The sequence below is a fragment of the Sander vitreus genome, chromosome 11, assembly GCF_031162955.1.
Source record: "Sander vitreus isolate 19-12246 chromosome 11, sanVit1, whole genome shotgun sequence".
NCBI classification, from domain to species: Eukaryota; Metazoa; Chordata; class Actinopteri; order Perciformes; family Percidae; genus Sander; species Sander vitreus.
In genome coordinates this window covers 25869573-25892192 of record NC_135865.1, presented here as the reverse complement: position 1 = coordinate 25892192, position 22620 = coordinate 25869573, and the positions used below count along the sequence as shown (strand labels likewise).

Sequence of the window (22620 nt, the reverse complement as noted above, 5' to 3'; positions counted from 1 at the left end):
TATTAATTATTATCTAAGGGTGGAAGCTTATGCATATAACACAGAGAGATCATTGATGTTTTTCATTATTTGGGCTTTATTATCTAGTGGTCATGTCCCTTTTTCTTTTCCATGTTTGTTTATTCATATTTGGAACCTTATACAGTAAAATGCAACATTTAAATTAATGCAGCAATAATATTAATCTAAAAACATCATACATAATAGGAAGACACTAACAGGGAACATTGTTTCGAAAGTTGAAATACATTTTTGCTAATACATACTTTTACTTTAGCAAGGTTTTGAATGCCGGACTTTTACCTGTAGTGGAGTATTTTCACAGTGTTGTGATAGTACTTTTATCAATGAAAAAGGATCTGGATATTTCTTCCACCACTTTTTTTAGTTTGTGGTGCTGTTGAATTGTATTGTGTTATTTAGCCTACCCTTAGTGATCTCAATGGGGTGGACAAAATACTAGAAACACCTCGTTCAATAAAAAGGAAAGAAAATACTCTTTCTGGAATGGAAAGTCCAAATTGTGTGCGTCTGCACTTCTGTATGTACCATGCGTCTGTGTCTGCATCACAGTTGCAGAAGTAGTTCATGTCCATGCAGTTCTCCTCCAGGCTGCAGGAGCACTGCTGAACTCCAGGCAGGAATCCTCCCCAGTAGCTTCGTTTCTCTCCTTCCCAGTCTAGCCACCATGTGAGCGGACTGCCATCTGTAACAAGCAGACAGTCAGTGACCACTGCGGCAGCCTGATGCCTGCCACTGCCACAGCTCAGGCTCAAGTAGGTCAAGGGCATGCGTTATATTTGGAGGATAGCATTGTTTTGCTTCACTCTCTTTATCTCAAAATGCAGAAAAAATACATCTGGAATGCACTCAAAACACTCAAAACAAATACACCAATCAAAAATGAAATATTTATAGATGTGTATGCGACTGAAATCCTGTGAGGCAGCTGTGCTGAGAGGCTTACATAATATGAGAATATAATATAAAATATAATGACAATAAAATCATTCATTCATTCCAAGATAAAACTGGGAATGAATGTAAGTTACAATACCTCACGAAATTAAGAAAAACAAACAGATGAAGTTTGTAAGCACTGGGAACAATTTGTCTATTTATCTGTTATATTTAGACAATATATAATATATACATGTATCATCATATGCAATACATACACACATAGACACAAGTACAATATATAGACATGTACACTCATGTTATCATTTCAGCTGTTTTAAAATCCAAACCAGGCAGGGGGGCTGAAAATTATAGCTTTAGCTAGATGCCCCATATACATTACATCTATCGCATTCCTTATTTCTATGTGACAATGTGTTTCTGTATGGTCCCATTTTTGTATGCTCTAACCAAATTTGTTATTTTCTTCATCGCATAAATGTATTTATCATGATTCTCTGCTGGCGTTTCATGACACGCTGTCTGTGTGTCAACGAGGCAAAGCCATATACAGCAAAGGCATAATTCATTACCTCCGCTATGGGGTTAAGGGGTCCAGCTTCAATCATCTGTCACACAACGTGACCCTGCATTGGGGATGAGGCCAACGAGCGAGGAAAAGCCCATTAAGCTACATGTCACAATACATAATTAAGTGACACATGCCGCGATGCTTTTGTCCCACCCAGCATACATTATAGCTGCATAAGTTTATATGTGTGGATACACATGTCATATTAGTCTGATACAGCAAAGATTTTCCCATCTCCATTAATTCACTCTCCATGTGAAATGCTGCTATCATGTAGAAGATAACGCTCCCATGAAATCTTCTCCAAACAGGATCTGATGGGCTATGACAGTCTAATACCATACATAACAATTGTTGGATAAGAGTTACGTATATGCAATTGTGAAAGAGATAGGAGAGGAAATAATGTGGGCTAGAACAACACTGGCCAGCACGCTGACATTTGCATTACAACGGTTGAAATAAATATACGCTCTTTACTGTCTTAAATCTCAGAATTTTTTTTTTTTTACATTTAAAGCTTCTATTGAGGTTTTCGAATTAAGCTTTAAACGTCTGTCATATTTTATGACGTCATCACCTTCAAAATTCAAAAATCCTCGAAGAAAATCCTCAATTTAAATAAAGTGATTTATCAGATTAAATGAGTTAGTCTTTTTTTTTTAACCATTTCAACTTTCTTTAAGAAATATTCTTTCAGCAACATAAATACATGTAGGCAGTAGGCTAATCTAATAAGGGCATCAAATAATGATGAAATAATAATCACGCCTTTAGGTTCTGTAATGGCAGTCCAAGACGGTGATGTATTAAGCGTTTCTTATTATTCATGTAACCCCTGGACTCAGAGTGATGATGCTGAATATGTGTAACGCACAAAGCATCTCTGTTCTCTGTACTATTCAGACTTCAGGGGCAACGTGGCTCTACGATATGATAATGCTTGACCCTGAAGGTGGATAAATAACAGGCTCTCACAGCTTTCCTTACTTATTTGAGCATACGTGCACTTGATGTCCCCGTGTTGCTATGAGTCCATCAGCAGACGATTGAATAAACCTAAAGAAATGGGTATTAAAACTAATAGTATAGTATTGCCATAGCAACATTATGCTACGACAGAAAGATCACAAGTTGGAAACAATCCTACGCAGCACCACTGGAATCTAATTCTACAAGTAATATAATACTGATAATATTAGTGTAGCCTAATCTTTATCTGAGTTTGAAGCTTTGAACTACAGCCCTACTAGAGAAGTGTTCATCACACCTACAATACAAAAGAATGGAGAACAATAAGAAAATGTGGTGCTGGAGGAATACTCAATGAAGACTAGAAATGTAATGTAATGTAATGTTTTCTCAGTCACTTTACTACTACTACGTGTCTTGAGAAAGGTCCTTGGGACTGAGTTGTTGACCGACAAAATAAACCAATGCAGAGGTGACAAGTGCGTGTGGGAATTTTCTTTTTTCATGAGGAATCATCAGCCAGGCCAAAAATGAAAATGGCGAATTGAGATTTGAATTGTCAATTCAAACACCAAAGAAACAAGAGCTGGTTGATGTCAAAAATTGGCATTGCATACATCTCAAACAAACTTCTTAGAGTGTGTTTAAAGCGCTACAGTACAAATGTATTTAAAATACAAGACACACTGTATCTCAACAGCTGCTGGTTGGACAGGCCAACATCATCATTCTGAGACACCATCTGTAGCAAAAATATTTAATGAGAGTAAACCAGAAAAGTTTAGTTTTCTAAACTCGCCAATGTAAGATTTTGTTTTCTTTTTTGGGGTTCACAACTAACCATACCTGTCAGGTGGATAAACCATAATGAATGCTAAAGAGTCCGAAAAACAGCAGTCATTAATTTGCTGTTGTGAATGTTCGTTACTTCACTGTCAAACTTAATTAATCACAGGTGTTAAATAAGGAAGAATGGACATGCTATACAGCTAAAATCCAGAACATCTTGCCACATGCTTGCATCTATAAACCCAGTAGGCTTCTTCTAGCAGCTGCTGTCATTTTACCCCTGTAATTTAGAATGATATACAATTTAGTCCAATAAAGTAAGCAACGAGGTTCATGCAGAACAAGGACGTCATACGCCTGCTTATTAAATAATCTTTTCTATCAGTCAAACATCAATCACAGCCATTCTCACATCAAGGCGGTCCATTTCAATATGACTCCCTCCTCAATGATCCCTGCTACACTGCTGCTGCTGCTGCTGCTGCCAATGCATGGCCTATACCACTACTCCAGCCTCCAACTTCCTAGTTCAGAGTCCTAACAAAACTAAAAGGTTAACATGGTTTTCAATGTCTAACTTAGGGCCTACTCTTGTATACCTAGGTGGGTTTTCTGCCTTGCGCTCCCTGCTTCGGATAAGCATGATGCTAATCCAGAGAACATCATTAAGAGTAAAGCCATCAGCGCCAAGCATAACTGCATTTCCATTTGTTGCAATAAATGGTTACTGAATTAATTGTATTATGCTGTTTGAAATCAAATGTGATATTGCTTGTGTCTTCACACTCATCAAAGTGAAGCATAAAGAGACATTTGTGCTTCTTCCACAGGAGATTTCTGTGCTCAAACAAAGACTGTTTTTCGAAAGTATTCATACAGCTATAAAATAGGTTGTTTCCTGTCTCACTTTGATGTCTGGTGTGATAATGAACTTGTTTGTTTGCACATGAATGGCACCCAGGGAATGAGGGGAATGGCTGAATCTGGGACTTCATGAATGTTTCATGATTTAAGAGCAAATGTTTGGATGTTTGGGACACCGTAGGTGCCAAAGCAGTTCAACATGAATGCACACAAAAAGATTGGAGACAGCCTCTCTAGTTATTGTAAAAAAATATATATAACTAGAAGAGCGAAGCAGAAGGCAGGGTGTTGAAGGCGAAACAGCTCCCAATGTGACAAAGCACAGGCAGCCGACTTTCAATTCACAATGCAACAACTATGAGTCCCCTGATGCTGCAAAGTACAGAACAGTCAAGACACAAAACTTCCAAAGCATGTTCAGATCGACTCTGCAAAAACGCAGCCCCTTATTCATTCAAATGGGGCGATTCGGGCGACGCAGTGGGGGTGCCAATGCAGAAGGCAGAAGGGTTGGCCAGCAAAAAAAGTTGCTCAACTTTTGCCGCGACACAATGTGACGTCATCTGGCAAGGCGCTGTATTGGCCAATCAAATGTGAAAGCACACATTTTGTAACATTCAAGCTGTATTTCTACTGAAGAAATCCTGCCTCATTGAATTTCAAAGCGTGGTGGAGTGTTTTGGCGTCTGATAAGCCTTCAAACACATTAATCAGTAACTCAAACAAGACTTCCTGGATCGTATTTTATGTCTCACCGGCAGTGTTCAAACTATACCATGGCTTTTGGGGGAGCTCACGTTTTCTTAAATATGATCTGATATATAGTAATCAGTTAATGACCACATCAAACCTCCACACGAGTATCAAAACAAAATATCACAGTATGATACAATACGGCCAACTGAAGTATACATTATACTCTGCAGAATGAGTGTAGTTTTTGATATTGCTCTGCCACACTTCGATAGTGATCAAGAATAGCATGCATGCTGGAATCTTTATTAAAGTGAGTTAGTGATGAATCACCCTCTTGCATGAAACATACATTAATTATAGCTTAATCTTACGCAGGATTCATGATGATGAAGATACAGAAAAATAGAAATGCATGGCAAAAATAGCATATTTTAAAGAACTCCCCAAAATTTCCCAAATTATGTTTTCAGGGGAGCTCATGTCTTATTAAGAAGAGCCCCCAAGCTCCCCATGGCTGCCCTGTAGTTTTCACCCTGCTCACGGGTACCATAAAAGCAACACGCCTCCACCAACGCAGGCCCATGCATTTTTTACATGCAGGGCTGTTTTCAGTTGTAACTCCCACTAAGCCGGCTGCGTCTGTAGAACTAAATCTGTCTCCAAAACCAAAGGACAGCAGCAAAGTCTCTTTTTCCTTCCATAATATAATAAAAGTGTGCTTTACAGCCAACGTGTAGTCAAGGGTGCCATCAGTACTTTGCTCAGCCTCAGCTGCTTTTCAGTTAAATAAAAAACTGGAATGTTCAATTCCAGATCTTGTACTGTGTCAATTGTACCGTTATTTTAGTATAAAGTAGGCCTACCAAACATATTTAAAAAAAAACTAGGTAACTAGGTAACCCAGCTCACCACAAAAAAACAAGACTTGACTTTTAGCTTGTTATTCATGGCAGCTTGCAAAGCAATATCTTCATTAGAGAAGATAAATATTCTAATTTCCATTCACTGTGGCTTTCAATCTTTGTCCGCTCAACTCCTGCTTTCTGTGACCACACATAGGCCTCCTGTGTAATAATGCAGACACACCCACATTTAGTCATTGTCCATGCATTTTACAGTTTTTGTTGGCATTTAAACACTAATTTGATCTCAGCTCATAAACACTACAGCAGGAAAATAATACTCACCTTTTGTATTAAAGAGACGGGACTTCTTGCAGTTGTAAACCACTTCCTGTTGGCACTGCTCTGAGCCTGATACGATGGCACGGAGTTGCTCAGCTGAAGTGCTGTAGTTGAACTTCATGATGTGCGGTTTGTAAAGAGAGGAGCCCTGGACTGTAACTGGAGCCGTGTTGTTGTGTGTCAACACCGTCCACACCTTCTCCTCTGAAAGAAAAAAGTGTATCTGTTAGCATGAACGTGTGTAATGTCTTAATACATGTTAGCTTGTTAGCATGAACCCACTGTAAACCCCCTGCCCAAATACATGTAAGCCTGTTAGCAGGAACACACTGTAAACACCCTGTCTAAATACATGTTAGCTTGTTAGCATGAACAAACTGTAAACACCCTGTCTAAATACATGTTAGCTTGTTAGCATGAACACACTGTCAACACCCTGTCCAAATACATATTAGCCTGTTAGCATGAACACACTGTAAACACCCTGTCTAAATACATGTTAGCATGAACACACTGTAAACACCCTGTCGAAATACATGTACGCCTGTTAGCATGAACACACTGTAAACACCCTGTCCAAATACATGTTAGCCTGTTAGCATGAACACACTGTAAACACCCTGTCCAAATACATGTTAGCATAAACACACTGTAAACACCCTGTCCAAATACATGTTAGCGTGTTAGCATGAACACACTGAAACACCCCGTCCAAATACATGTTAGCCTGTTAGCATGAACCCACTGTGCTCACCTGACACCTTCTAAGGAAAACATGTCACTGTAAGCCACAGTTCACAACTTTTACTCTAGAAAGTGTGGTGTTAACATGGGCTAAATGTCCTCATCCTGTTCTCTAAATACAAAACAGCCTGTTAGCATAAACCCACTGCAGCAGCTACCTCTGAATACAAGAAACATGTTAGGCTACTCTTTTAGCATACATTAGCCCACAGGTCATACATGTTAGCATTAACACCACATCCGCCCAAATTCTTCTAAATACAAAAGCATATATTTTTTGTAGGTTTATGTCCAATAGCACAATCTTAATTGTCATGCAAGGAAAACAATTGAAATGTCTAAATTCAGGTAATCACAATTGTGACTCCATCACACCATTTTATGTGCATACATTTAGATGATAGACTTTTTCCATGGCAGATATTTTGAAAATGCACTGCAGGAAAAGCACAGGTGTATTCAATAACATTATTGCTAGCTGCATTCCACTAGGAGTATTATGCCCGCTAGCTCACTGATATTACTGGAACACTTAATGGAACTGAGCCAAGCGTCAATTTCCTTATGTGCTTTTCCTGCTATGACAAGTCAAAATCTGATGTGTAAAACATTAATTGTGTTAAAAGTTTATTTCATGGAAAGGCACACTTTTAATACACAAAACAAATAGGCAGATTAAAAGTAAATTAAAGATTAAATAGAAAATTAAATGTTTTCAAGTAACAGAGCATGTCAAAACAGCACCATATAACAAGAATGGAACTGGAGGCAACAGGCAAGTCTGAAGATTCATCTTAAAATCTACAAATAAACAGAAGATTAATGAACTGATACAAAGAATACATAAGGTATAACAGTGGGTGTTTTGATTTGTGTCACATTTTACTGGACATGTCAGCATCGTGGCTGACAGTAATTCTGTGTTGATGTCTGAACCATCGGTGTTACTGCACTTGTTTCCTACCCACAAGATAATTGATGACCTTACAGTTCCACAAGACACAATCATATCGCAGCAGAATTATCTTAGCCAATAGTCTGCATTTGCCGTTTACAGTATGAGACACTTGAGACAAAAGGGAGTCAAGCGTTTGTACAATAAAAATCAGATGAGGAATCCGTCCTATTTCCATCCCCGCTCAGTTTTCATTATCTGGATTTCATGTTTACTGTGCCATGGAGAAAATCCCTTTCCACTTTGTGATTATTCACATCAGGTTGTCAGGCTTAGAGCTATTTACATTTCTAATAGATTCCTTAATTGAGGTCAAGTAGAGGCATATCTGCTGCCAAACAATTCAGCTTTGTGAGGTGAAGACTGAAAACACAAAATGCCAGAATCAGACAGTGAAGAGGCGGCAGCTCTCTCCTCTTCCCCGTAACGTCACCGGTACATTAACCTTGCAAAGGACAAAGTAGTTGAGAAAGTTGTGACAGCCCAGTGATGAATACTGTCTCTACAGTGTCAAAACTTAACTGAATGTGTTTTGTCCTGCATGTCATGAAGGCCGTGGATCAGGTTGTGTCCAGCTCCCTGTCTGTCAAATGTCACATCTTAGGGGATCGTTGAGGTGATACAGAGCAAATTGTGTCCTAGCCGTCAGACGATCACACTGATACAGCAGGTGTGATGGAGCTTTACAATAAAAGGTCCAAGTTCCCAAATTCAAAAGACCATTGTTTCTTCACTTTTAACTTCAAAAATCCAACAGTTCTGCCGATTTATACTAATTGTACACTGTAAATAATTAAAGACTATCATGACATTTAGTATGGATATTTGTGCATGCTTTGTAATGATTGTATTGACTCCACACCCTTATTTTCCCTTTTCTTTTAACAAGAGGTCAAGCGTTTCCATTTGAGAAACACAAATCGATATTTCATAAGTCAATGGGCAATTATTGTGCATGTGGATATTCATGGTCACCAGCAGATGAATCCTAATAGTGGTGGTTCAGTCCTGACTTTTGCACCACAATCAGGTCAAAATCACGAGTTGTGCACAAGATAATCCAAATCTGATGTGCAGATCGCTGTGGAATTTATTGAGAAATGTATTTTCATGTTGGACATTTTTTGATTGCACCACCCTAAATCCAAAATGTCAGCAGACAAAATATCTCATAATTTAATGGCAGACCACCATGAAATTTACTGAGCAGATTAGTGCTCCCAAGGGGATTAACCCTTTTGACTTTAATGACCCAATGCTTTAATGTAAATTGCCGCCTCTAGAGGCCACAAGGAGGGCTTTAGACTTGTCCGCTTGTTAAATTGTGACACATTTTAGTTTTAAGGAGCCATAACTCTCACACGCACGATTTCAGTAAAACCTGAAAAGCTAAAGATGCTTCTTGTGGCATGTTGTAATATTTGTTGGAGGTTTTATGATAACTTGTTTTCTCTTTAAAGAGAGGATAAAGCAGTCATGACTTGTCATGTTTTAGCTGGAGGGTTGTTTTATCTTGTTTTAAGAAAGATGACATTTCTGTTTAAGGGTGCTTCATATCTGAAGTCCAGTTCATCCTCACACTGGCTTTTTACAAATGCACCAAAAGGAGTAAATATCAGGACAGCAGGTCATCCAGCACCTTAATGCTTCTCATGAGTATATGTACAGTACGTTCGCTGGTGTCACAAAGAGCCCACGGAGAAATAACTCTAAGCATTGTAAGTATTATTAGACTGCATGTTATGAATAATGACAAACAAATGGAGACAGGGCGGGAAAAAGAGGCGTCTCGTACAGAAATATTCACTTCCAATTTAATGGACTTAATAAAAGTCCCCACACTCGCAAGCTGATGTGCATACAGTAAGTGTTACCATGGTTACCAAAAGATTTAGATGAATTCATACATGGCTTATAGGCTCGCAACAGGAAAAGTTCACAATCAGCAGAATGGATTTAATGGTAGTTCAGCTTTTGAAATTATGCTTAAATCACATTTTTACTTCAAAAAAAATACTGTGGTTGGCTTGTTTCCTTTCACACCACAAACGACCGGCACCAGAATCTGCTTGGAAGCCGATCTAAACCCTGCGGTTGTTTGGTCCGCACCAGAGCTCGATAAACAGCTTTTACACAAACCCAAATGGGGTTCATTTTAAACAAACCAAAGAGATTAGATGTGAAAGCACTGTGAGATGCTAAAATGTTGCAGTGTAACCACATGGATATTTACAAAAGGCATTGATTCCCCACAGATATGTTCTTAACTCTCAGGGACTGCACCGAGTGGCCATAATGATTTCTTACTGGACCGTAAACTGTCACATAGCCGTGATGGTATGGATCAATGCAGTGCGATCTCTAAGTGAGTGAACCCTTTACACTGAGCTTTCTGCCAGTTCTCAGTGGAACTCAAAAAGGGCAAAGGTGACAACGTGTGAATTACAATGATCTTACCTGTCATGTTGCAGTATACCTGTGCGGGTCCCAGGGGACCGCTCCCATCTGGATCAATGGAGTAGAAGCCAGAGGAGCTGCCAATCAGCTTGTAGGCCTCACAAGACGACTCGTAGATGGCTGGAAGAAGCAGAATGGGGACACAGATCAGTTATTCCTCCAAGAATCAGCCCACGCTTTAACAGCTTTCTCCTGGCGGAGCCGTCTGCACAAAATCTAACTATTTATAAGTTATTGTTTTGTTGGTGACATATGTTTCTGTTCCATCTATATACACCTTTTAGCAGTGTTTGCTCTAATGCAGATTATGGCACAGCAACCACTCCTATGTGGAAACTACAGTTATATACTACTACTACTATACTATATATGACTACTGAAAGGCCTCATCAGAATGGATTCACTACAACATTTTGAGGTGTGTTCTCTGTCCAGTTAAAACTATGTGTGTCTAAAATGTTGAGGATTTGAACAGGATTTATGAACCAAATGTTATTATCTCATTGCTTAAATGAAAGGTGTGTAGGATTTAAGGGGATCTATTAATAGAAATCCATCCATCCATCTTCGTCCGCTTATCCGGTATCGGGTCGCATATTAATAGAAATGGAATATGATATTCCTAACTTTGTTTTCATTAGTGTATAATCACCTGAAAGAATTGTTGTGGTGAGCCCTTCATATCTATATAGGGATAAGCAAACACTATCTTTAGAGAGGACCTTTTGCATATTTACGCTACCTAAAGGCCACCGTAGCTTTTACTACACGCTCGGAAAGGGAGGTGTGAGGGCAGGGGTATCAGTTGGCTACAATCTGCAACCTCACTGCTAGATGCCACTAAATCCTACACACTGCTGCTTTAAAAGCTTTAAAAGTTAAAGTATGTGTAGTCTATATCCTTCACGTTCCACTTCCGGGATATGCTCTGGTGCTGCTCAGATCTCTGCAGGGTAAATCCAGACAGCTAGACTATCTGTCCAATCTGAGTTTTCTCTCTCTAACTATTTTGCAGCGGCTCTGTGTGGAGTTTGGCCACGCCCACGACAATTCTGATTGGTTTAAAGAAATGCCATTAAACCAGAGCATGTTTTCCTCCCATCCCTGAATGCTATGTGGAGTAGCTCCTTCAGTGCGCTTTGGAGGACTGTCTGGCAAAGCGAGATTAAAGTATATGAAACCAATCACCAAACTGGCACAGCACATAGTTTAGGACTAAGCCTTTCATTGCCAACGAGTACCTTCTGTTATTGTTGCACACATGATTAATAAAGAACTTGAATATATGCAGTTCACAGTGATAACAGTGACAGATCAATCACTCGAAATTCTTAGCAATTTGTGGTCCTTGATTTTAGACAGAGGTAGACAAATGGCAGGCTTCTGATTTTTAGCCGCAGGCTGTCGTTTTTGTTGGATGAAATGAAAACTGTGGCGAGCAGATTTTATCAGTTGTAGCTACCTGAGGAATTTAAGCGACTGTTAGCTCCATGATTTGGTTGAAAACACAGTCTCCGGTTTCCAGCTGATCCCTGTCAATGGGTCTTGAATATGCACCTGACGACTACATACATCAATGGTAGCAGACTATGGCTAAAGCTAATAGTTCCCAGGCAAAAAGTCAGCATCCTCACCAGCTGATGTTCCATGTAGACATAAAGAAACAGATTGGCTCTTTTATTGCAGTGAGGAGAAAGTGAGTGTCAGTATCATAAGTATGATGAAGAAAAAGAATCTTATTTTATTATAACATAACTTTGTTTGGCTGTTACATTCTTAAACAAGACAGAGTTTAGATTTATTCTATATTGTATGCATTTTCAAAGAATATGATTTAATTTTAACGTACAAGGCTTCTGTAAGACTTTTAAGGATAGAGCTAGCCGATGTGTTTGGGGAATGTAACGCTATCTTGGATAACGAGTTTGGCTCTGGAGTTTCTATAAACCTGCCAAGACTGAATAAAGAGAAGGACAGAGCTGCTAAAATGACCTTACCGTGTGATATAGTAGCATCCAGGACCAGCTTCCAAACTGTGGGGAAATACTTCACAGTGGATCTGCTATTGCATTGTCTTTTTCACGTAACAACACAAAGTAATTTAGAATGCTTTAGCCTTTGGATGTAATGCAGCTAGTAAGTTAATTAGCTAAGGTAACATTTTGAGGTTACAACAGAGCAAAAAAACACACTTTTTCATCCATTCCTTACACTTTTTCTCTTGTATTTTTTGGTTTTGGAAAGTCTTAATAAGACACCACCCTCCCCACTTAAAATGCAGAGTATCGCTCTTACCATAGCCAATTGATTTCACAAACTCAAGTTTTAGATATAAATTTGAGCTCTAGATTAAAAATGTAAAATTTTGTGTGTGTGTGTGTTTTTGGCAAAGTTGATGACTGTTGAGTTGAGAAAAAGGGGCCTATTTCTAATTCAGCAGATGCTCTTATCTGTCAGGTTTCCTCCAACATGCAAAGAAAATCGTGTTGCCTGCATATAAACAACAAATCAGGATTCTGGGGCAGGGGAATTTCACACATATAGTTTCCAACAGCCGTCTCCACAGCAAATATCAAGGGGATGTTGCAGAGCATCAAAAAATGACAGCCGTAAGGAAAAACTCCTACATGTAGATCTAAAGTCAGCCCTAAGCTATTTAAGGATAAAGGAAATAATACATTTGTTTGAAATTTGAAAGCGAGAACACCAACAAATGATGAAGGTCACGTCGGTTTGAAGCAAGACCAGTTTCTTTCTCAGTTGCACAAATCGAATAAAGCAATCAGCAAGACAGGTAAAGATGTGTGTGCTGAATCAAATGACACAGCTCAGTAGACCTAGAATATATGAAGGGGTGTAGAGGGGACATAATAGCAGGTTTGAGACTAGGTGAAGTATTGAAAGTGCAAAGAACTGCTCACAGTTGTGACAGGTCGCTCCAGAGTATCCGGTTCCTGAACAGTCGCAGGAGAAGGAGCTCCACGTCTGAGAGCAGCGGCCTCCATGTTCACACAGGTTAGGAAGGCATCTGAAAAAACAACAACCCCACAACCGTTTAATATCAGCAGATCATTTTCATCACTTTCTTGATAAATCAATTTACTGTTTTGAGAGTGGATATGAAAACAAAGAAACGATACAAATGCTGTCTAACGAGGTCTAACGAGGTCTAAAGGTGGAAGAAGTATTTAGATATTTTACTTCATTAAAAGGAGCGATACTACAGTGTAGAAATACTCTGTTACAAGCCAAGTCCTGCTGTCAAAATCTTACAAAAGTAAAAGCATTTATGTGTAAGCCTCATTAATGTTGAGGCTGGTAAAGGTGGAGCTCATTTCACCTACTTTATATACTGCTGGGTAGCTTAATCAAAAGAAAATAATACATCATCATTTAGTAGTTGATTTATATTTTTAATCTCTAATCTAACTAACTATAACTAATAACTTATGCAAGTAGTACAAAGTACAATATTGGCTTCCAGAAGGTAATGGAGTAGAAGTATAAAGTAACATACAAATATATAAATACTCAAGTAAAGTACAAGGACCTCAAAAATGTACTTGAATACAGTACTTGAGTAAATCTACTTTTAACATTCCACCACTGCTGACCAGGAATTAGACCGAATCACCGAGACATGGCGGTAACACAACTGGCTTTGAATTGCGGAGACGTGAAATCTGCAAACTTGTTTATTTCTGTTGTCATTTCCAGCCGGAACTTTACGTAACATTTAAATATATATAGTTAAACACGTGGGTCACACCTAGCTGACGTTTCTGCTGTGCTTATTTGTTTGTACTGTGTTGCTTTGCAAGCGTCTTTGATGAACCAAATCAAACGTTACGAACAGCAACATCTCACTGCCGGTCGGACTGACTGCTAGTTTGGGTGGTGTCATTTGAAGTATAATAATAATAATAATAATAATAATACATTAATTTTATATAGCTCTTTAAGAGGTACTCAAAGGCACTTTACAAAGTAAAGACAAAGAAAAAAAATTCAAATCAGTACAACAGAAAGAGTTACAACTAGAGATAGATATTAAAAAGGTGAAGCAAAGCAGCGTAGAAGCAGGATAAAAAAAAAAGCAAACAAATGGAAACACAGCTAGTTTGGTACAAAGTTAAAAGCAGATTTAAAGAGATGGGTTTTCAGTGCAGTTAAGTGAGTAAGTGATATTGAAAGTCTGAGGTGTTGGGGGAGAGAGTTGCAGAGGGAGGGGGCAGCAACGGAGAAGGCCCTGTCCCCACAGGTTCGGTGCTTGGAGCGAGTGAGAGGGGTGACCCAAAAGGTAAATTAGGCCTCCAACCTAACGTTAGTGAAAGCGTTGACATATGAAAGCATCCAACATGCATTTTAGATGAATAAGAGTAAATCCAGTTGTTCCTCATCCCCGTTTGCTCAGCGCCGTTTAATTGAGTTTTCTACCCGGAAGATATTGTAAACAAACATTGTGATTAGGTCTACAAAACAGAGTTGCTTCTGTTTTGACCTAATCACGATGTTGATGATGATCAAGTTTAAAAAGCTGCAACCAGAGAATTGCTTATCAAAATAACTTAAAAAATAGTTGCTTATTAATTTTCCTGTCGGTAGACTAATCGAATCACTGCTGCAGCTATAGTTCACTTCTACTAGACTTTCATCTTCAAACTTTCAATTTTCCAGCACTTTGATACTTTCGGAACAAATAAAGCCATTAGGAGCAGCACAAAACAAAAACAATTTTTTGACAGCAAAACAAAAAGGATCACACAAACCTCTCAGGCATTTGTATTAGGCACCAATAAAGCTACTTCCTTTGTTAGTGTTTGCAAACCTGATCTTTTATTTATCAGGTCTGAAAGACCCCTTCTCTTTATTCTTTTGTATGCAATTATGAACACACGTTTTGGAACTCACCCGGAAGACTAATTTGCTGTTTATTCATGTTTTATTAAAAATCCTAAACAACTGTGAAATGATGTCTCATACTGTGTGTGCCCTTGCCTGAATTTGAAAAAAGCTGACACGTTGCAGCATTTCTCTAAAAATAAAAGCATTACTGTCACCTTCAGACTAGAATGCCTGTAATGGGATTTTATCACAATGAGCGCTTCACAGAAACTTCAAACCGCACTCTTCTGATTAATAGTCCCTTCCTCAAGCCTCCTTCAGTTTCACATAATTGCCAGCTTTTCGAGCGTGCATCTATAATTTCATACACTTTCATCTCTCACCTATTAACTGCAGCGAAGCGGGCCAGCCGCAACAAGGATAAGGTTGCAGCCGTTGGTTTAATTACCCTCATGCTATTTGATGTTGTGTTCATGGGTGCCCTTACAGGTCATGAAATTACAGTAGCTAGCACACTTAAATGCACACTGACCATATATTGAGCCTCAATGTTTAATTAAACACAGAGTAAAAAAAGATTAAAGATTACTTGTGATAAAAGTTAATTTACTCATACTCAGGGGTCATTGAATAAGCTACGGAGAGTGAAATGAAAAAAGTTAACATCAAAGATGCAATGGCCATCAGCAAAGCTGAGTGCAGCAGCCTCACATTTCATGTCCTCACAACAGATTACAGCACAGGATGTTGTAAAGACATCAACTACACATCAAAAAGAAACACGTGGATAATGTCACCCACTCACACATTTCATTTTAGCTCTGCACAAGTTTCTTTGTCGCTACATATACTGCATAATGCATGGGTCGTTTCATTTATTGGATACATCACAGACATTCTATGCTTACATCTTTTTTACGAAAAATATTCTGCAGTGACAGAAAAAGTATTAAAATGTTTTGTAATCATTTCACATTTAGATTTTGGAGCTTGTTTGCTTTAACAGTAACCTACAGCATGGTCTTTCTCAACTCGTAAAGCTCCAAAATCAATACTGTTTATATTAATGATAATTGAAATGACTACATGTGATGCGAAAGCGGTCATTTGTAGTGACAAACCCACAGAGAATTATCACTATTTTAGCGCTGCAGAGCTTTTTAATCTTCATGACAGGCTCACTGCCCTCATTAGCGTTGTTTCCAGCTGCAGCAGACAGCTCTTTCTACCAGAAAAACTCAAAACAAAATAAACCCACTGTACGCGTCCTGCACAGCACCAAATGACAGACAGCTAAAGTTAGCATTTAGCTAGTGAAGGAGTGGGTGGAGACCAAAACTAGAGCAAAAAGGGATTAAATACTGGACTTAATGACTATTGGTTATGATCCCATAACGTAGGTTTGGCAACTGCTTGCCATACCTATGTTATGGGATCATAATATGTCACTGTGTGTGTGTGTGTGTGGGGGGCAACATTATTTCAGTCCATGGGGACTTGGGGGGAACTGGTGGGTTTGCCAATTCAATTGCACCAAATATAGAGTGTGAACTGGTAGCTGGAGCATTCCCTGTGCCAGGCTACAGAGGTGCACTTGAGCAAGGCACCAAACCCACCACTGCATATGAGGCAGCCCCCTCGCTCTAACATCTCTCCAAACATAAATGCATGTGTACATGTCCTTTTTGTGCATGCCATGTGCGTGTATTTTTAGGTCTGTGTGTGTGTGTGTGTGTTTGTAAAGTAAAAAAAAAAATTAAATTTCCCCTCCAGGGATTAATTAAGTATGCCTTCTGCTTCTTCTGTTTGTAGCTTGTTGCACTCCTGAAAAATGGCCAAATAATAAATGAATACAGGTTCAAACTCTAAGTAGGTAACTGTTAAACAGTTTGCTAACAAGATGGCCATATCAGTTTTATAGGAGATAATAGTTCAGGGCTGTCTGTCAGCTTGTTTTGGATTTCTTCTGTCTCGTAATGGCCAAAAAGTGATCAGCATAGCTTTAAGGAGTTTTCTTTTTATGATTAGAATGTTTTTAATGTGTTTGTAAGAGTTCATAATTATTATTCAAAATACAAAAACTCAATTCACCCCCATTGCCAAACCCCTTTTGAACTTGTCCATCAATATATTAAATTTTTTGAAGAAAAAACAAACACTCATTCATGCAAAAGACGTATGCATCTTGGCTTGGGAAAAAGAAAACATCTCATTCCATCGTTCTGTCATCTCCTACAGTGCATCCCTTCGCCTACTGATACAACAGACTGGCATCACTGTTGTGTTTGCATATCTTCCGACAGCGAACAATGTGGACTAGAAAGCAGGTACTTTACAGATTCTCCTCGAGGCAAACACAAGGGAAAAACTGCAGTTTGTCTCGTTCATGTTCCAAGCCACATGCAGACATTCATTGGAGCTCGTAGGTCTGCAAATCCCGTTCGCAGGGCCCACAGCTGTGCAGCGTAATGAGGGCTATGGATAGGGAGGGATGCCGCACAGGACAGCAGGGAGCAGCTTGTTAGCATAGTCCTCTGCCAGAGAAGGTGTTGCAGAGTTTTCGGTTTCAATTTAATTGGATGATCCTGTCAGCGTGTTTGTCTCTATAGGACAAGATGTCAGTGACTTTCATTCAGCTCTGTAGACAACACACTGCAATCTACAAATTAACAATGTGGGCATGAATAAGTCTCAGCTGCCAACTTGGATAACATTTTGCAGATTTTTATGTTTGACACATTTTGACTGTTGAATGTCAACGTTTTCTGTAGGTTCTTTGTTAGAACTCTCATTAAATTAAAGTGTAACTAGGACATTTTAACTACTTTACCTGTCTCTTATGTTGCAGGTGTCAAACTGAAGCTCATTATAATTTCCCAGCAATCCTTGCTGAACCTGATTGAGACTCATTGGCTGGCTGTTGATGAAAATGAGCCGCACACAACCCTGGAAGGCCGGAGTCAGGTACTGACAGTCCACGGTGGGACAGCCTAGATGGAAATGACACAACCTTTTACCGCACAAGCCCTATGAACCTTTCAAGAAATATTATTTTACAGTGTGTTGAAGAGAAAGAATTCTTAATATTGCACTGTGAGAATCCACTACCTCCAAAGTAAAGGTTGCCTCTTGGTTCCAGTTGTTCCCACAGTTCATTGGAGGAGGACGGCTCATTGTCCACAGCCAAAGTGATCTGTAGATTCCTTGTGTTGAGACTCACAGAGTGCCACAGACCATCGTTGACTCTGGGACCTAAATAAGAACATTTTACATTAAAGGTGCTGTAGATAGGATTGTGAAGATCCAGGACTTAACATCGACAACTTATCAGTCCCTCCCCCCTTTCTGCTAAAGCCCAAACGGTCTCCCAAGCCCCTCCCCCCACAAGGGAGAATGAATGCGTGTGCATGAGCAGTGATTGATTGCAAATCGCACTACAGGCTGTAGGTGGAGCCAGAGGAGCCAGATTTTTTGTTAATGACCTGCATCATGTAGTTCTTCTGGAACATAGGTTCAGTTTCAGCAAATATGACAGAAAGTTAGTTTTATAAGTCTTACCTACTGCATCTTTAAGCCTCAGTGAAATGGGAGTTTAATGGACTGTAGCATCAAGATAAATATTGTTTCCATTTCCTCATGGACCTGGAGGCTGGGAAGAATTTCTACCGCTGCACTCTGGTTCATCTGAGTGTGATAGAGTCATAGTTGTATTGTTTTCTAAGCAGCCACCTTTGTTACAGCAATGGCCACAGGAGAACATGGCAGTTTATTATTGATTTCGCTGTATTTGGGATTAGTTTGAGATTCACATTTCATTTTGTAGTATAGGTGCCATCAGATGCCCACATTTCCTCACAACACAGTTCCCTTTGCACAGTTGTTCACTTTACTGACACGAGAGACACCCAAGCCTCCTTCATTGCTCAGAGCCTCAAGACAGAAATCTCTCCCTCCTCCGCTCTGTCACTTGTCAACAACAATCATACTGCATATGTTATCAGTTAGATGAAGTTAAAGGAGTGATTGAATGCAAAACCGATTTTACCTTGTCATAGTTGAATAATGACAGTTTAGTGGGTAACTCGGACATACATAGAACCTCAAAATCCCATTGACACCTCTTTCCTCTGCAAATCTCCCAATTTGAAACTGCCTCTGAAAACGGGCAAATCTCAACGAACCACCTAGTTGACGTCAACTCGGTGGCTCCTCCTCATTTGGCTCTAGTCTATCTTTGTCATGCCCAAACATTTACATAGGCTACACCACTGATCTGAGGTCAGCTTAGTCTTCTGAATAGGTCGCGCAGATCTCCGAAATTGTATACATTGTTCATTTGCTATTTTACCACTAAATTCACTTCTGAGACTTTTTTATGCGAGAAATTAACTATGTAGAGGTCAAATATGGGCCATTTAACGAAAACTTATGGCTAATTGCAAGTTCAGCGGCCGGTGCTGCCTGTGTTGCTGCCTCGCGGCCCGGCCTGCCTTCCTTCACAGACCCCGGCCTGCTGTGAAGTAGATAGAGCTCCGTCACGGCTGGCAGCCCACGGCACTCCATACCCGCGCAAAGTCACCGTTTTTTGGGTTAATGGACTACCAAACGCCGCTGCCCTGACAGAGCTCCAGGGCCTGCAGCTCCCCTCTTCCTGCTAAATGGCCGGTGTGTGTGAGTGAGAGCGCGGTCAGCGAGCTTGTTACGCCAGCAATCTCTTACCACAGGTTCCAGTTAATCTTATAATGTGTGTAATTATAATGTGTTGAGTTATTTAAACAAATGATCTGGAAATAAACGCCTCTTGTGCGCGAGTCTCATTAATAGAGCCTGCGGCTGGATGGAGCCTCCTCTTAGAATTCCTCTGAAATTCACAAAAATGCATTAAATTGAAATCGGACACCATTGTTAGCTTCATAAGACCTTGGGGTAGATGTTATCTAAGTGGCGTGACCAAATTAAAACTGTAAATATAGCTACTCTAATTACGCCGAAAATGAAGCTAACTAGCCGCGATCTGTACACATAGAATTGACTATTCCAGTAGTCCAGTACCCAGGGAAACGGTGACTTTCACTGGGTATGGAGGTTTCTCGTCAGACTGTGTGGAGCTCCTAGCTAAAGTCCGACACGTCTTACCAAATTTGCAATTAGCCATCAATTGTCGTAAAACGGCCCATATTTGAGCTTTATATAGTTGATTTCTCGCTTAAAAAAGTCTCAGAAGTGAATTTAATAACGAAATAGCCCGACAAACAATGTATAACTTTGCAGTGTCTAAAATATGAGACCTGCTGTCTTGTCTCCAATGTGTTTCTATGCGGCTCGCTCAAACCAATCAGTGCGCAGCTCATCTAAATATTCATGAGCATTCCATATTTGGGAGAAAAGCTCTTGTTCCAAATAGAGCCATATTCACAGGGTAGTTAAGAGCCTAATAAAATAGCATTTGGGCAATTTTCAGCCCAACCAATGTTACATACCCTATTAGGAGACCTTAAGGAACAGTGTAAAATACCCTACATAATCACTTAATCACCCCTTTAATGTTTAAATGAAGAGGAATAATGCCAGCTTTTTTTGTGTTTGTTAGTTATTATTAACAAATACTAAAGTTACATTTCCTGCCAGTGGTGTAAAACAACTAAGTACTAAGTCTTAACTGTACTGTAGGCCTATTCATTTCAGAGGGAATGATTGTGCTTTTTACTTCACTGCAATTTTTTGACAGCTAGTATAGTTATTAGTTAAGATAAAATCACAGATTTATCACAGATTATTATAAAATCACAGATTTTATATTATATATATAATATAAATATATAATAAATATAAATATATTATATTATATATTATTATATATATAATATAATATATAATAAATATAAATATATATATATATTATAAAATCACAGATTTATCACAGATTAAGATAAAAATCTATAATGATCATATCAAATATGATGTTGTGTTAGTGTTAGTAACAGTATATAAAACTAGCTCGACCTTATCCAGCTACACTATTACTAAAATACACTGTAAAATAAAACTGTGAGGAGCTATTTTGCATATTGAATACTTTTAAGTGCATTCAAGTACATAGAGATAAAAACCTACATACTTTTACTCAAGAAAATTAATGAATTAATGGAACGCAGGACTTTTACTTGCACAGGAATATTTTTTAATATTATAGTATTGCTACTTTATTTAAAGTTACAATCTCTAAGATGTCTGTTTTGCTCTCTTTGGCGGCGCCTATGGCAATAAGCTGTAATTACAGGTGTGTTTTTTGGATCACACTTCCCAGAGAGACCGGAAAAAAACAGCACACCGCGTCACACTAAACTGAGTTAAAGAGCGAGTTTGTTGCTACTTTCTCTGGTGGATCAACCCCTGCTGGTTGATGGAAAACGCATCACTAACAGTGAGCCGCTTGAGATTTTTCTTGTCGTCACAGAAACAGTTTATAATACTGAAAATGCAAGGGTTTTCATCAGTGGGCCATACACTCAATCACCATTGTGTTACCTCATTCAGCGATAGATAGTGACTTAACAGACATTTATTTTAATGAAAATCTTCAAAATGATTACTTTAAATGTTTAAATGATCTGAATACTTCCTCTGCCACTGATACTGTAAAAAGACGTGGAAGTTGTTTCAGGATAAGTGTCCATTAAGTATACAATATAGTAAGTGCACTTTGTGTTGGCACCAGGTAAGAACCCACTTTTTTAACTAACTAAATCACTTTTACCCACTAACTTCCCACATATAATCACCCTGCTGCTCATTAGGCAAATTCCATGCCTGGTTTTCTAAAAAAGGTACTAAGCCGGCCAAAATCTTCTCATTATAAATTGGGCTTTATACTATGTGCTTGCACTCCATTTATTTTTATACCTGGGTGTAAAAATCCATCTAATAATCAAAAAAGATGAGTAGTTAGCTAACTCAGCTTGATCCACAAACCATTTTTCTTCAATTGACAGTGACAGCTCATCTAACAGAGCTGCAGCTGTTTAAGAAGACAATGGCAGCTGTGAATGGAAATTACTGAGCCACACCTCCATTCTGAATGTGTTAGGCGCAGACTAAATTAGCATCCAGATTGAGCTGTGCTGTGGCTTGGGAGCTCAGAGGGGATGAGATGGTCACGCAGTGCACACAGTGAATTTTTGTATTATTATCTTTAGTTAGTCTAAAATCAGATCCGTTTAGGCTCTTGGGGAAACTTAAGAATTTCACTCACTATCCAATGATGCCTGTCACTTCCAGAAAGCTATTTATCCCAGATTACAGTTAGTGCCATTGGCATCTCTTTCTCCACTCCATTGACTGTTTCATGGAACAAGTAGTGTAGCTGCGACGGCTATCCCACTGAGTATCAATGATACACTGAGTCCCTCCCCCCCGTTTCAGCCCATATAATATATTTCATGATCTCCTTGCTGACCGGCTGGTGGCCAAGCTTGAAGTGTCAAAAAAGTACTATCTAGGATACAGATCTAATGTTTGTTTTTTTTGTTTTTTTTTATCGCACCAGTAACCTGAAAAATAAAATATTTGCCTATTCGTCTTGTGTCTGAGACAACATCTCTGAGCCCAACTGCTGCCTCCGG

The 22620-nt window shown here is 39.1% G+C and overlaps 1 protein-coding gene across 1 annotated transcript in view; it reads right to left on the bottom strand.

The window, feature by feature from the left end:
* The window catches only part of LOC144525577 (contactin-associated protein-like 5), a 107214-nt gene that overhangs the window by 28985 nt on the left and 55609 nt on the right, over nucleotides 1-22620 (bottom strand). Inside the window, exons 9-14 of the mRNA XM_078262537.1 lie at nucleotides 18107-18250; nucleotides 17829-17988; nucleotides 13075-13181; nucleotides 10154-10273; nucleotides 6001-6201; nucleotides 550-706 (exon numbers count right to left, since the gene is read on the bottom strand). Coding sequence (XP_078118663.1) covers nucleotides 550-706; nucleotides 6001-6201; nucleotides 10154-10273; nucleotides 13075-13181; nucleotides 17829-17988; nucleotides 18107-18250 — 889 coding nt within the window. The remainder of the gene's footprint in view (nucleotides 1-549; nucleotides 707-6000; nucleotides 6202-10153; nucleotides 10274-13074; nucleotides 13182-17828; nucleotides 17989-18106; nucleotides 18251-22620) is intronic.